Source organism: Meles meles, chromosome 19 (genome assembly GCF_922984935.1).
Source record: "Meles meles chromosome 19, mMelMel3.1 paternal haplotype, whole genome shotgun sequence".
In the NCBI taxonomy this organism is placed as follows: domain Eukaryota; kingdom Metazoa; phylum Chordata; class Mammalia; order Carnivora; family Mustelidae; genus Meles; species Meles meles.
The window spans coordinates 44,326,194-44,341,198 of record NC_060084.1 but is presented as its reverse complement, the minus strand read 5'-3'; the positions used below and the strand labels follow the sequence as shown (position 1 = coordinate 44,341,198).

Here is a 15,005-nt window from a genome sequence, read left to right as displayed (position 1 = left end):
TGATGTTGTCCCAGTACTTTACTTTTGCTTTTGTTTCCCTTCCCTCAGGGGACCTATCTAGAAAAATGTTGCTATGGCCGACTTCAGAGAAATTACTGCCTGCATTCTCTTCTAGGATTTTTATGGCTTTGGGTCTCACATTTAGGTCTTTAATCCATTTTGAGTTTATTTTTAGTGTATGGTGTAAGATAGTGGTCCCGTTTTCCCAACATCATTTGTTGAAGAGACATATTTTTGCCTCCTCTGTTGAAGATTAATTGACCATCTAGTTGTGGATGATTTCTGGGCTCTCTATTCTGTTCCACTGATCCTTGTGCCCATTTTTACACCAGTACCACACTGTTTTAATTACTACAGCTTTGTAGTAGATCTTGAAATCTGGGATCATGATACCCCCAGTTCTAATCTTCTTTTTCAAGATTGCTTTGGCTATTCAGGGTTTAATTTGCTATTGTTTAGTCAAACATTCATTAAAATGGGAGTGACACTGTAATCTTTATAAAGTGATAAGAACTACATAATGAATTCTCTCTTTTGGTGAAGACATACCTATAAAGACTAACATTCAATAATTTCTCACCAGTGTGAACTGCCTGATGTTTAAAAGGTCTGGGCCATGCCTAAAAGCATTATCACATTCCTTATGTTCTTAAAGTTTCAGATCTGTATGTATTCCCTGATGTACTTTAAGGGCAGAACCATACCTGAAGGCTTTCCCACACTTCTTACACACATAGGGCTTTTCACCAGTATGAATTCTCTCATGTTGAACAAGGTTTGAAGCACGACGAAAGGCCTTCCCACATTCCTTACAGTTGTGGCGTTTCCCACCAGTATGAATTTTCTGATGTTGTGTAAGGTATCCAAATGTTTTAAAGGACTTCCTACATTTCATACATTCAAAGGGTTTCTTATCAGCATGAACACTCTGATGTGCGGTAAGGTGTGAACTGCGTCTAAAGGTCTTCCCACATTCCTTACATTTGAAAGGTTTCTCGTCAGTATGAATACTCTGATGTAGGGTAAGGTTTCTATAGAAAGTAAAGGTTTTCCTACATATCATACACTCATAGGGTTTCACACCAGTATGGATTTTCTGATGTTGTTTAAGATATCCATGCAAGCTAAAGGTCTTTCCACAGTCTTTGCATTCATAGGGTTTCTCACCGGTATGAGTTTTCTGATGTTGCACAAGGTTTGAGGCAGTAGTATAGGCCTTCCCACATTCCTTACATTCAAAAAGTTTCTTACCAGTATGTATACTCTGATGTCGAATAAGATTTCTATACAAAGTAAAGGTTTTTTTACACTGCTTACATTCAAAATGTTTCATACCAGTATGAATCTTCTGATGTTGATGAAGATATCCATATAAGCTAAAGGCCTTTCCACATTCCTTACATTCAAAGGGCTTCTCACCAGTGTGAATTTTCTGATGTTGAAAAAGCTTTGAGCCAGTAGTATAGGCCTTCCCACATTGCTTACATTCAAAAAGTTTCTCACCAGTGTGAATTTGCTGATGTCGAGTAAGATTTCTATACAAGGTAAAGGTTTTCTTACATTCCTTACATTCATATGGTTTCCCACCTTTATGAATTCTCTGATGTAGAATAAGGTATGAGGCAGTGGTATAGCCTTTTCCACATTCTTTACAATCATATGGTTTTTTACCAGTATGAACACTCTGATGTATGGTAAGTTGATGACCTCTTTTAAAGGCCTTCCCACACTTCTCACATATGTAAAGTTTCCCATCAGTATGGATCTGCCCATGTTCAATGAGGTTTGAGCGCCTACTAAAAGCCTTCCCACATTCTTGACATTTATAGGGTTTCTCACCAGTATGAATTCTTTGATGAATTTTAAGGTGTCCACCTTGATTAAAGGCCTTCCCACATTCCCGACATTCATAAGGCCTCCCTCCAGTGTGGATTCTCTCATGCTGAACAATGTGTGAAGCATAAATAAAGGCCTTCCCACAGTCCTTACATTCATAGGTTTTCTCACCAGTATGAAATTTCTGATGTACAGTAAGTTGATAACCACTTTTAAAGTTCTTCCTGCACTCTGTACATTCATAAGATTTCTCACCAGTATGCAATCTCTGATGTAGGGTAAGTTGATAGCCACTACGAAAGGTCTTCCCACAGTCCTTGCATTCATAGGGTCTTCTGCCAATATGAAACCTGTGATGTAGAATAAATTGAGAGCCACTACTAAATTTCTTCTGACATTTGTAGAATTTCTTGTTGTTCCATGTGCTCTGATGTTGTGTAGAAGATATATCTTTTTCGTAAGTGGGCATTTCTACATGGCTGATTACCTCACAGTGTAAATCCAAATCTGAAACAAAAGAAGAAAACAAAAGGAAATTGTATTTCTTATACTAGAGAACATGGAACTTCTATGAAAGAAATAGGAACCAACACTCATAATAAGTGAAGGACTTACTGAATAGTAAAATATAGTTAGGAAAATTTTGAAAGGCCAAGGGTTCAGAGATGTATATAAGTTATGTGAGATAGTGAAGTTACTGAAATTTAGGTGTGGGCCAGAATCTTTGGCAAGCTTGTTGTAAATCTGATATCCTGGTTCTGTCACAGACCAAGTAAGTTAGAATTAAGAGGGAAAAAAACCTTGGCATCTTTATTTTAAATATTTCTACCACTGATTTAAATGCAGATCAAAGGTTAAGAATTTATCCTAAGTTTCTCTAGTGTTTCTCTTTACTCTTGGAATGTCCAAACACTGCCTTCTTTGCCCCTATCTCCTTTCACATTCTCTCTCTCTCTTTTTAAAGACTTTATTTATTTGACAGAGAGTGACAGCACAAGCAGGGGGAACAACAGAGGGAGAGGGAGAAAAAGGCTCCCTGCTGAGAAGGAAGCCCGATATGGGACTCAAAATCCCAGGACCCTGAGATCATGACCTGAGCTGAAGGCAGACGTTTAACCATCTGAGCCACCCAGGTGGACCATTTCACATTCTCTCTTCCCATCACTTAGGATATGGTACAACCTCTATACTTTATGCTTTCCAAATACTGTTTTGTCTGACAAGACTTCTTGGGCCTGGGCACTTTATAAGCTGATCCTTCTCATCCCTTAGAAAGGGGACACCTGCTAACTCTAAGTATATCCATGTCTGTCTTTTTATGTTCTAGCACTTCATTCCTTCCACCATCCCTTTATTTCCAATTATGATAACATTAGTTTCCTTATCTGATATTCTATTTACATTTCCCCAAACTTTCCCAAGAGCAGACATAATCCTTCCTCTTTTTCATCACTGATTTACAAGGTTCTGATATATCACAGGTGTTAAATAATTGTTTTTACTTATCTTCAGTTGAGTTTTATTATTCCTTCTCCATTCTAAATATGCTAAATCTGGGTTGTTTATATCATTTTTCACATCCTCTCTTCCTTTTATTTTCAAGGCCAGCCATCCTTGTACTTCCCAGTATTTTGGTGCCTTTTCAGACAATTCACATACATACTTGAATGAAATAACACATTCCTTACTTGGAGATGCTGGAGAGAATCAAGAAATTAAAATGTGAAGGAAAATCCCGGGATACCAGAGTGCCTGGGACTGTTAAAAGGAAATGTCAGATATAAGTTGGAAGATGGCAATCCAGATTCAGGAAAAGACTCAGGAGTATCAGTGCAGAACGAGGGGGCATGAGTCAAGGGCAGAGTATGTGACTCCATTGTGGGATGTGTGTAACAGGTGACAGGATACATTCTCTGACCTCAAAAAATAACACTGAAAATAACAAAAAGCACTTCATCTAAAAAATTAAAGGCTCTCTGCTAATTAAATGCTAGGTCAATAAATGTAGTGGACAACCAGCAGAGGCTGGATGCATAGCCACACAAACTATGACTTAGATGTCAAGGCTAATGATGATACATATACATCAGGAAGGTGTGAAAAGACTTACTACTTGTATGATACGGCTTCCTAGAAAGACCAGAGTGGTCCACAGATAGGTTTGAAAAGGAGTTGAGAGATTTCAAAGCGAATAACTGGGGGGCCGGGGGGGTTGGTAATTAGAGTGTGGGTTCCTGAGGGTTCCTGGGCATGGAGTTTGCATGGTTTGAACTTTACACAGGCACCAAAGCAGGGAGCTCTCAGGCTTTTTATCTGCTTGCCCAAAAGTGGGGCAGAAAGGTGGGACTTGAAAATTGCCAGCAGTCTGAAATCAAATATAGAATCGGTATCTTTATTATACTGAGGAAACAAACAGTGAAACTAGAGAACTATAACCAGACAAAAAATGAAAATAGTACATTTCAGAATAGTACATTTCAGAAGATACAATATCCACCCATAGTGCCCAGAGAAAAGTTGTTGCCTCAACACAAATTAAATAAACAACATATGAAAATGTTTAGAAAAAACATCAAAGCAAATCAAAGGAAAGCAGAAAGTATAAAGATAAAAAACCCAGAATGTAATGAGTTTAGAAAAAGAAAATCAACACATAAACTCAAAAAGGTATCTCTTGGGGGCACCTGGGTGGCTCAGTTGGTTAGTGTCCAACTCTTTATATCAGCTCAGGTCATGATCTAAGGGTTGTAAGACCACGCCCTGCGTTGGGCTCAGAGCTGGGCCTGGAGCCTGATTCTCTCTCCTGCTCCCTGTTCCCCCCCACCTCCACTCTGTAAGAAAACAAAAAAACCCAAAAAACAAAACAAACAAAAAGGTGTCTCTTGGAAAAAAAAATCAATGTATGATGGTACACTAAACTAATCAAGAAAGGCGGGGAGAACAAACAAAAAATTAAGGTATTATAAAAAAGTCAAAGACAAACATAGTTAAATATTGATCAAAAACAATCCTACAAAGGACAAAAATCTGAAACAGATTAATTTTCAGGAAATAGAAAAAAATGTCAAAAAGACTAACAGCAATAAGCACCCTGATCATTTACATTGCCATCTCTAAATATCAATTATTATGATCAGGGAACCCTTAAAGAAACGTTTAATTCCAAGAATGGAACAGGCAAGATACAAGATAATTCTCACAAATGTTGGGCCAAACATAAGGAAAGTTTAAAAGATTGAAGGTTTCATTAAAAAACATATGCTTCTAAGTATGAAATTGTGTTTGGCCAATATTGTGAAAAGAAAAAGCAGAAAAAATGATTATGTTGATTAAACATATTAAGTAAATGAAAATAGATAACGGAGGAATCAAACTGTTAGGTTAATCAAGTTTTAACAGTCCAAAACTAATTGTAAAATTCAATACATGTCGTATCTCTTGAAAGAATAAACATAATCACCTATGTGATATACTTCTCCCACAAATATTTAATGTGAATCCCTTGGGACAGAAAATAATTTCCAATCTACAAAAATGTACAAAGAGTAGAGAATAAACAAATTGTATCATGGACAGTAGTGAGACACGTTCAAAAGATAGCAAATTTTGCAATTTAAGAAGACTTGTCTCTTCAAAAGTGTTAGTATCATAAAGGGAATTGTTAAATTAAAAGGGATTTCAGTGTATAATAACCAAATGGAATGCACAGTCTTACATTGGGATACTGATTTGAACAAATCAAATTGGGCTAAATGGGGTAATAAGAATAGAACTTGGGTTTTAAAGATGCAGTAAAATAAAAATGTAATAGAAATATAAATTAGAAGAATCACTGATAAAGAAATCAGGTTATAAAACAGTAAGAATATATGTCCCTTTGGTAAAAAGAAAAACAGGTATAGGCATGTGTGCATTTTATCCACTAACGTGTTACAGTGGTAGGAATCAGATATTTTAATATTTAAAAATTTTTTTACCTATCTCTATGTTCTAATTTTCTGCAATCCACATGGAAGATTGCTTAATAAGGGTTATTAATTTGTGTTCACCTATTAACACAGCATGAAATAAGCCAAATATTGACACAATCCAAAGTCTGAGAGGAACATTTAATAAACAAAGATCTAGAACTTTGTGGCCATAAGGCTCATATTGCAGAATTCAGTTCCTTTTCAGTCACAGACAAATTACTTATAAAAACAGAACATAGGGATGCTTGGGTGGCTCAGTGGGTTAAAGCCACTGCCTTCAGCTCAGGTCATGATCCCAGGGTCCTGGGATCGAGCCCCTCATCAGGCTCTCTGCTCAGTGGGGAACCTGCTTCCTTCTCTCTCTCTGCCTGCCTCTTTGCCTACTTGTGATCTCTGTCAAATAAATAAATAAAATCTTAAAAAAAAAAAAACAACAGAACATAAACTGGGCTATAAAGCAAGTCTCAACACATATTTCAAAGGATCAAAATCATACAGATTTTGTTGTCCGATCACAAGTATGCTAGAAATCAGTATTACAAAACCAACTAGATTATTAACATACATTGGGAAATTAAAATGTGCTTGTAGTTGATCAACACACTAGACAAACTGTGCCCTATGATATAACAATAATTACAAACTTTAGTAAACAATCTTTTGACTGAAAATTAACGGCAAAAGGAACTACACATAAGCACTACCAAGTTAGTAAATTTGTTTCTCATGGGGATGGATGATGGATGGTGGGAGCCAGTTTTCTCACTGAGAAAAAAGTTACAAATAAACAAGACAAGAAGGCTAGAATGCACCCGGAAATACTGGATGGGAGTTGGAGATATCAGTATGAGCTCATGTTTAGCTTAATGTAGATATAGACAGATAATACAACAATTACACCTATATGTCAGTATACATGTATACATACATTTACAGCCTGGCTAGGTCCTGTAGAGGGAATAGAGGCGGTGGCATTCCAACAGCAATGAGTACACCTAGCACCCCAATCTTTGTTTCTTATTTATTTATTTAAAATTTTTTTTTGATTTTTATTTTTAAAGATTTTGTTTATTTGACAGAGATCACAAGTAGGCAGAGAGGCAGGCAGAGAGGGAGGGGGAAGCAGGCTCCCTGCTGCGCAGAGAGCCCAATGCAGGGCTTGATCCCAGGACTCTGGGATCATAACCCAAGCCGAAGGCAGAGGCTTTAACCCACTGAGCACCCCCAATCTTGGTTTCTAAATACTATTTTTCAATAAAAGGAAATAGGGCTCATAGGAGAAATGGCTGATTCTAGTACCAGGAAAGAAGCAAAAAACCAAAATGAATCTGAAAATCGTATCAGGAAAGAAATCCTCAAAAAACAAAAAGAATGGGGATATTAATGACACAGGAATCAAACTAAAAGAGTATCAGTGCCCAAAGGAAAAGAAAGAATGTAACATATAATTAGAACTCCAAGTGTAAAATAAATATGAATGAGTCCACAGTAAAATAAAGGGGGAAGAGACAAGTCTTTTATATAGAATTCCAGAAAAAATATATAGATTTTCGGGGTGCCTGTGTGGCTCAATGGGTTAAGCCTCTGCTTCGGCTCAGGTCATGATCTCAGGGTTCTCGGATCAAGCCCCGAATTGGGTTCTCTGCTCAGCAGGGAGCCTGCTTCCTCCTCTCTCTCTGCCTGTCTCTCTACTTACTTGTGATCTCTCTCACTGTCAAATAAATTATATATATATATATTTTTTTTTTCTACCCTACGTAAGCTTAATTTCCAACCCGCACCCCTCTTCACATGGTGAGCTACACTAGTGGCCTGCTCTGAAGAGTAAAGTATGGAAAAGGAAAAAGAGTAACTTCGGAGTGGAGAAAAGTCAACATCACCAGTGACGTCACACGGATATCATGTATCCCTCATGATGTGATGAAAAGGACATTTCACTTCTGTTGCAGTCTTTTTAAAATAAAAAACCCTATCTCCAGTCTACTCATGAGAAAAACAACAAACCCAGATTGGGGGGTATTCTGAAAGACACCTGACTGTTAAGACAGTCAAATTCCAGAAAGACAAAGAAAACTTGAAAAACTGTCATAAACCAGGAGAGACCGGGAGACATGACAAATTAATACAATGTGCTACCTTGAATGGAAGGATCCTGGAACAGAAAAACGACATTAACAGAAAAACTGGTGAAATATACAAATGGAGCCTAGAGTTTGGTTAATACCAATATCATTTTCTTAGTTTTGACAAATGCATCTTAATGATATAAGATGTTAACAGTGGCAGAAATCAGGAGAAGTACAGACAGGAAATCTCTCTACTATCTTAGTAATTTTCCATAAATCTAGAATCAACCTAAAATAAAGTTTACCAAAAAAATTACACACCACCTCTGGGCAAAATGTTTAACCTAATGCTAATGATAAGAGGAAAACTTCAAACCAGAACACAGACATTCCATCAGAAAACTAAACTGGACACTAAAAAGTAATCAAACTTAAAAGTGAAAAAAAAAAAAAGGTAGGATAACAGTAAGATAAAAAGCCTAACACCCAAATGGAGTACAGTGTACGAATCTGGAATGGATTATTGAAATAAATTTTATGAATGGTATTTTTGGGAAAAAGCTAAAAAATTAAAATATGGACTCTCTATTAGATGACAAGGCTGAATTGCTATGATAGTCGTAGTGTGACTATATAGAAGAAAGACTTTATTCTTAGGAGAGGCACAAAGAACTGTTTGAGAGGTGAAATGTAATGATTAACTGCTACTTACCATCAAATAAGCCAAGAAGAAAGGTGCATATATAGAGAGAAAAAGGCGAAATGTTAATAACCAAAGTTAAATCTATGTGAAGGGTAATTAGCTACATATATATTTTTAATATTTGCACTTGGCTTGATAATTTTTAAAAACAAAAAGTTGGGAGAAAAAGAAAATAGTTTATCTAAGGTAGTATTTTCTAAATTTCCATATAGAAATTATTTTGAACCAAATTATAACATCTGCATCCATTTACATATAATGTAGTTAAAGTAGAAAAAATTATATAACAGATTTAAATACATATGAGAAAAGAAAACCTGAACATTGATGATCTAAACATTTATTGTAAGAAGCTAGAAAAAGAACGAAATGAAAATAAATTAGAAAGATAAAAGTACTTTTACAAAATAGTACCCACAAATAACACGGAAAATCCATAATACCACATTTCATTTTAAAGCAATGTTACAAAAGTAATAAAGGAAAAGGAGATGGCAACAATATCCAATGCAGGAATGCCAGCTAACAGGGACATCGTTTATGGGCCATCCACACCTCACAAATGCAGTAAAATGACATCATGAAACAACCTTTTTATGTTAATAACCTGGATGAAACACATAAATGTCTTTGTAGAGGAAACAGCCTCTACAAAATCAATAGACAGAAAACTTCAATAATTCTAGCATTACATAATCTGAGTAAGTTTTACTTTTTAAAAAAAAACTTTGTTTTTAAAGTAATCTCTACCCCCAATGTGGGCCTCAAATCCATGACCCTGAGATCAAGAGTCACATGCTCTACTCACTGAGCCAGTGAGGAACCCCAATCCAAGTAAATTTTAAAAATCATCTACAGGGGCACCTGCGTGGCTCAGTCGGTTAAGCATCTGACTTCAGCTCAGCTCATGATCTTGGGGTCCTGGGACTGAGCCCCACATTGGGCTCCCCACTCAATGGGGAGTCTGCTTGTCCTTCTACCCTTACCCCTGCTTGTGCTCTCTCTCTCTCAAATAAATCAATAAAATCTTTTTAAAAAAAAAGTGTCTGATTCTTGATTTCGGCTCAGGTCATGATCTCAGGGTTGTGAGATTGAGCTCTGTATAGGGCCCCTACCCTTCGAGGTCCAAAGACAAACAAACATACAAACAAACAAACAAACTACAATAGTAGCTGAAGGCTTAGATGGTTTTTCTGGCATATTTCTTCAAACATTCCAAAAGGGGTAGAAAGCACACATTCCCCTCAACACACTCATAAAGTGAATGTAATTGTTCTATCCAACCTTAAAAAGGATAATAAAAAAAGGAAGAATACAGGCTAATTTCATCATGAAACCTGAAGAAAAAAAATGTTTTAAAGTTTTATTTTTTTATTTTTTTTTTATTTATTTGACAGCGAGAGAGAGAGCACAAGCAGGGGTAGTGGCAGGCAGAGGGAGAGGAAGAAGCAGACTCCCTGCTGAGCAGGGAGCCCGATGCCGGGCTTGATCCCAGAGTCTTGGGCTGAGCTGACCTGAGCTGAAGGCAGATACTTAATCAGCTGAGCTACCCAGGCACTCCAAAACCTAAGTAAAATATTAAAAATTCCAACCTAACAATATTGAAAAGGGATAATGTATCAACACATCATAACTGGAACTAGACTCCAGAATTCAGTCAGTCAATAAACAGAATTCAACCCACTAACAGAACAATGGAGGAGAAAAATCATATGATTATGTCAATAAATGCAGAAAGAATAATTCATGAGAAAAATTTTAGCAATTATGTAAAACAGAACTGCCTCTCTGTGAAAAATATTTATATAAACTTTTAAAAACACACTTAAAAAAAAAGATTTTATTTATTGAGAGAGAGCGAGAGCAAGCAGGAGGGAGAGGGACCAGCAGACTCTGCACTGAGTGCTGAGCCCAACGGGGGGCTGGATCTCGGGACCTCAAGACCATAAGCTGCAATCCAGAGTCTGACACTCAACTGGCTGTGCCACCCAGGTGACCCCAAAACACACCCTTGGGGAGCACGGCTGGCTTAGTTGAAAGATCATGCAACTCTTTTTTTTTTTTTTTTTTTTTTTTTTTTTTAGATTTTGTTTGTTTGAGAGAGAGATCACAAGTAGACAGGGAAGCAGGCAGAGAGAGAGGGAGAAGGAGGCTCCCCGCTGAGCAGAGAGCCTGATGTGGGGCTCGATCCCAGCACCCCAAAACCATGAACTGAGCTGCAGGCAGAGGCTTAACCCACTGAGCCACCTAGGCGCCCCAGAACATGCAACTCTTAATTCTGGTTCACGAGTTTGAGCCCCACACTGGGTGTAGAGATTACATACGTACATACATACTACATACATAAACTTTTAAAAAAAATTTAAAAACATACTCTTATTTAAGTGGAAATATCCTTATTCTTAGGAGACATATGCTGAATGATTCACAGGTACAGTCATTATACCTAAAACATGCATTCTAATACCTCCATAAGCATAGTATAGAGAGAAATAAAGTAGATATGGCAAAATCTTATCAGCTGGTGATCTATGTAAATATCATTTTCATTGTAAGGCTCTTTCAACAGTAATGAATTTTACTTTTTTTTTTTTTTAAAGTAGGCTCCATGCCCAACATGGGCTTGAACTCAAGACCCTGAGATCAAGAGTTTCGTGCTCTACCAACAGAGTCAGCCAGGTGCTCCTAATTTTACTTTTTTTTTTAAAAAAGATTTTATTTATTTATTTGACAAAGAGAGAGATCACAAGTAGGCAGAGAGGCAGGCAGAAGCAGGCTCCCTGCTGATCAGAAAGCCTGATGCGGGGGCTCGATCCCAGGACCCTGAGATCATGACCTGAGCTGAAGGCAGAGGCTTAAACCCATTGAGCCACCAGGCGCCCCCTAATTTTACTATTAAAGAGCAAGAAGAACCAACTGCCTTTACTGGGCGAGTGTCCTGGGGTTTTTAAATTTAGTCTTTTTCTTATAGATATAAGGAAATTTTGGTATCTTGCCTTTAAGATATGCTAGGATGTGGATTTTGCCTAGATTTACTACTTTTTCATTCCTTTGTCCTTTTTGGAGGAAATATTGAGAAACAAGTCACAGAAGGTCATAACTGCTTTTACCCGTAGAGCTAATAATGCTCCATAAGCTATTCTAGGTCATTGAGAACAAAGGAAAACTTTCCAATTCTCTTGTAATTTTTATGAAAAAAAAATTAAAATCTAAACCTGATAAGAGACATTAAAAGAAAATATGGGCCCAAATAACTTATGAATAACAAGAGAAAACATATAAAATATTAGCAGAAGAATCCAAGCAAACAGGAGCTCAGGGATACTTCCACAACACAAAACACACACACACACACACACACACACACACACACACACATCCTTAGTTCCAAAGCTGGTTTATCCAGACATCTCTGCTGAGATCAAGAACAAATCAAGGGACTCAACTGTCCCTGCAACTATTCAAGACTGTAGTAAAGATATCAGCCATTCAATTAGACAAGATAAATCAGAGGTAAAAAGGAGGTAAAGAAGAAATAAAATTATCCAAAAAAAGGAAATAAAATTATCACTATATCACAGATGGCATAGTAGTATACCAGGATATAAAGTCAACTTACTAAAATCAAGGGAAGCAATCTAAAACCAAAATTAAAGATTTTTTTAAATTTATTTATTTGACAGACAGAGATCACAAGTAGGCAGAGAGAGAGGAGGAAGCAGGCTCCCCGCCCAGCAGAGAGCCCGATGTGGGGCTCGATCCCAGGACCGTGGGATCACGACCTGAGCCGAAGGCAGAGGAAAGAAATGCCACCTACAATGATGTCAAAAAGAATAAAATACATAGGAATAAACGGAACAGAAAAAGCCTGAGATCTATACACTGACAACTTCAAAATATTGTGGAAAGAAATTAAATACCTAAATAACAGGAGAGACCTCTCAGGTTCATGAAGGGCAATGCTGTTAAGATTGTAATGTTTCACAGACTGATCAACAGATGCAGTGCGATCCATACCAAAATGGCAACTGCTTTTGTTGCTGAAAATGACAAGTCTGATCATTATGGAAATATAGGAGACTCCAAAAGGCCAAAATGATCTTGGGAAAAAAAAAAAAAGAAAACAACAAAGTAACAGTACCCACAATTCCTGATTTCAAAACTTACTACTATGCTACAATAAATCAAGACAGTGTGGTGCTGGCATAAAGACAGATATATAGATCAATGGAATAGAATTCAGAGTCTGGAAATAAAATCTCCATTTATGATCAATTCATTACTGAAAAGGGAGCCAACAAAATTCAGTGAAGTCTTTATGGCAACAATGAAGGAGTAAGTGGATATTCATGTACAAAAGAATGAAGTTGGAACTTGACACCCTATAGCACATATGAAAATTAACTCAAAATGGATCAAAGGCCTAAATGTCAGAGCTAAAATAGTAACTTCTTAGAAAAATACACAGCAGTAAATTTTTGAGACCCTGGATTACACAATGATTTCCTAAGTCTGATACCAAAATCAAAGCAAAAATAATAATGGAATAGAATATTATTCAGCCAGAATAAAAGAACGAAGTTGATATTACATTGATGAATCTCAAAAGCATTATGAGAGAAGCCATTCACAAAAGTCTTCATGTTGTATGATTCCATGTAAATAAAATACTCCTGATAGTCAAATCTACAGTCAGAAAGTAGACTATAAGATTAGGGTAGACTAGGGCGCCTGGGTGGCTCAGTGGGTTAAGCTGCTGCCTTCGGCTCAGGTCATGATCTCGGGGTCCTGGGATCGAGTCCCACATCGGGCTCTCTGCTCAGTGGAGAGCCTGCTTCCCTTCCTCTCTCTCTGCCTGCCTCTCTTGTGATTTCTCTCTGTCAAATAAATAAATAAAATCTTTAAAAAAAAAAAAAGATTAGGGTAGACTATGAGTAGGATATACAGAGTGACTGCTAATGGGTATCAGATTTCTTTTTGGGGTGATGGAATTACATACTGGTGATGATTGCACAAAACTGTGATTGTATTAAAACACTGACTTGTTCACTTTATTTTTTTAAAGATTTATGTATGTATGTATGTATTTATTTATTTCAGAGAGAGAGGAAAAAAAGAGAGAGTGCCATGAGCAGGGGGAGGGGCAGAGGAAAAGAATCTCAAGCAGACTCCCTGCTGAGGTGGAGCCCCATACAGGGCTGGATCTCGTGTTGAGATCATAACTTGAGCCAATATCAAGAGTTGGATGGACGCTCAACCAACTAAGCCACCCAGGTGCCCCTGACTTGTTCAATTTAAAAGAATGATTTTATATTATACAAGTTATATACCAATAAACCTGTTGAAAAAATTAAGTCTTCCTATTGTAAAACCATAACCAGGTAAAGGACAAAACAGTAGATAAAATGTGATTTATTACAGTAAAGAACAAGATTAGATATTTAGGAAAAAAATTAGTAAGAAATATGTAAAACCCATTTCAGAAAAATTTTAAACACTCCTGAAAGACATACAAGTAGCCTCAAACACATGGAGAAACAACGCCTCTTCTTGGATTGGAAGACTTAATATTATAAATTAAGAGACTTCTGCCTTCAGCTCAGGTCATGATCCCAAGGGTCCTGGGATCGAGCCCTGCATCGGGCTCTCTGCTTGGCTGGGAGCCTGCTTCCTCCTCTCTCTCTCTCTGCCTGCCTCTCTGCCTACTTGTGATCTCTATCTGTCAAATAAATAAATCTTTAAAAAAAAAATAAAAATAAATAAATTAAGAGACTTAACAGCTATAAATTAAGAACTTAAGAGTTCCTAAATTAATTTGTAAAAGTAATGCAATTCAAATAAGATACCAATAAGCTTTCCATGGAGTTAGAAAAGTTAATAATCAAGTTCACATGGAAAAACAAACATTGAAAAATTAGAAAAGAAAAACATTGAAAATCTAAAAGGGGGGACGGGACTAGCCATAACATACATTAAAAATGCGCTACAATGTAACCATAATAAAAGCAATGTGTTAGTTATGGATGAATATAGAAATAAAAGAGTAGAACAGAACAGAAATCCCAGAAGTAGACCCAAGAATGTATGGAAATTTATTATATGATGAAGGTAGCATTTCAAATGAAGGGAGCAAAGATGGATGTTTAAATGAATGGTGTTGGGACAACTGGGGTAGCCATGTGGGAAAAGATTTCATTAGATCCATACCTTTATATACAAGAACAAACTCCAAATGGATTAGGGATTTAAATGTAAAAAATAAAATCATACATGTGATAGAAGAAAAGATGTATATTTATCTTTAACCTTGCAATAGCTTCTAACCAAGACACAAAATTCAGAGATAATAAGAATGATGAATTTGACTATATTAAAAAATAAATAAACTGCCATAATCAAAGTAACAACAACAACAAGAAGAACAATTGA

The 15,005-nt window shown here is 36.7% G+C and overlaps 1 protein-coding gene across 6 annotated transcripts in view; it reads right to left on the bottom strand.

Moving 5' to 3' along the window:
• Positions 1 to 288: 288 nt before the first annotated feature.
• LOC123931795 (zinc finger protein 573) overlaps positions 289 to 15,005 on the bottom strand; it is a 32,525-nt gene continuing 17,808 nt past the window's right edge. For 4 of the 6 annotated variants that reach the window (XM_045989370.1, XM_045989371.1, XM_045989373.1 and 1 more), the window contains one exon: positions 289 to 2,343. In XM_045989370.1, coding sequence (XP_045845326.1) covers positions 650 to 2,343 — 1,694 coding nt within the window. In that variant the 3' untranslated portion in view covers positions 289 to 649. Of the gene's footprint in view, positions 2,344 to 3,524; positions 3,741 to 15,005 lie in introns of those variants that run through there. The other 2 variants (XM_045989374.1, XM_045989376.1) reach the window with 2 other exon arrangements.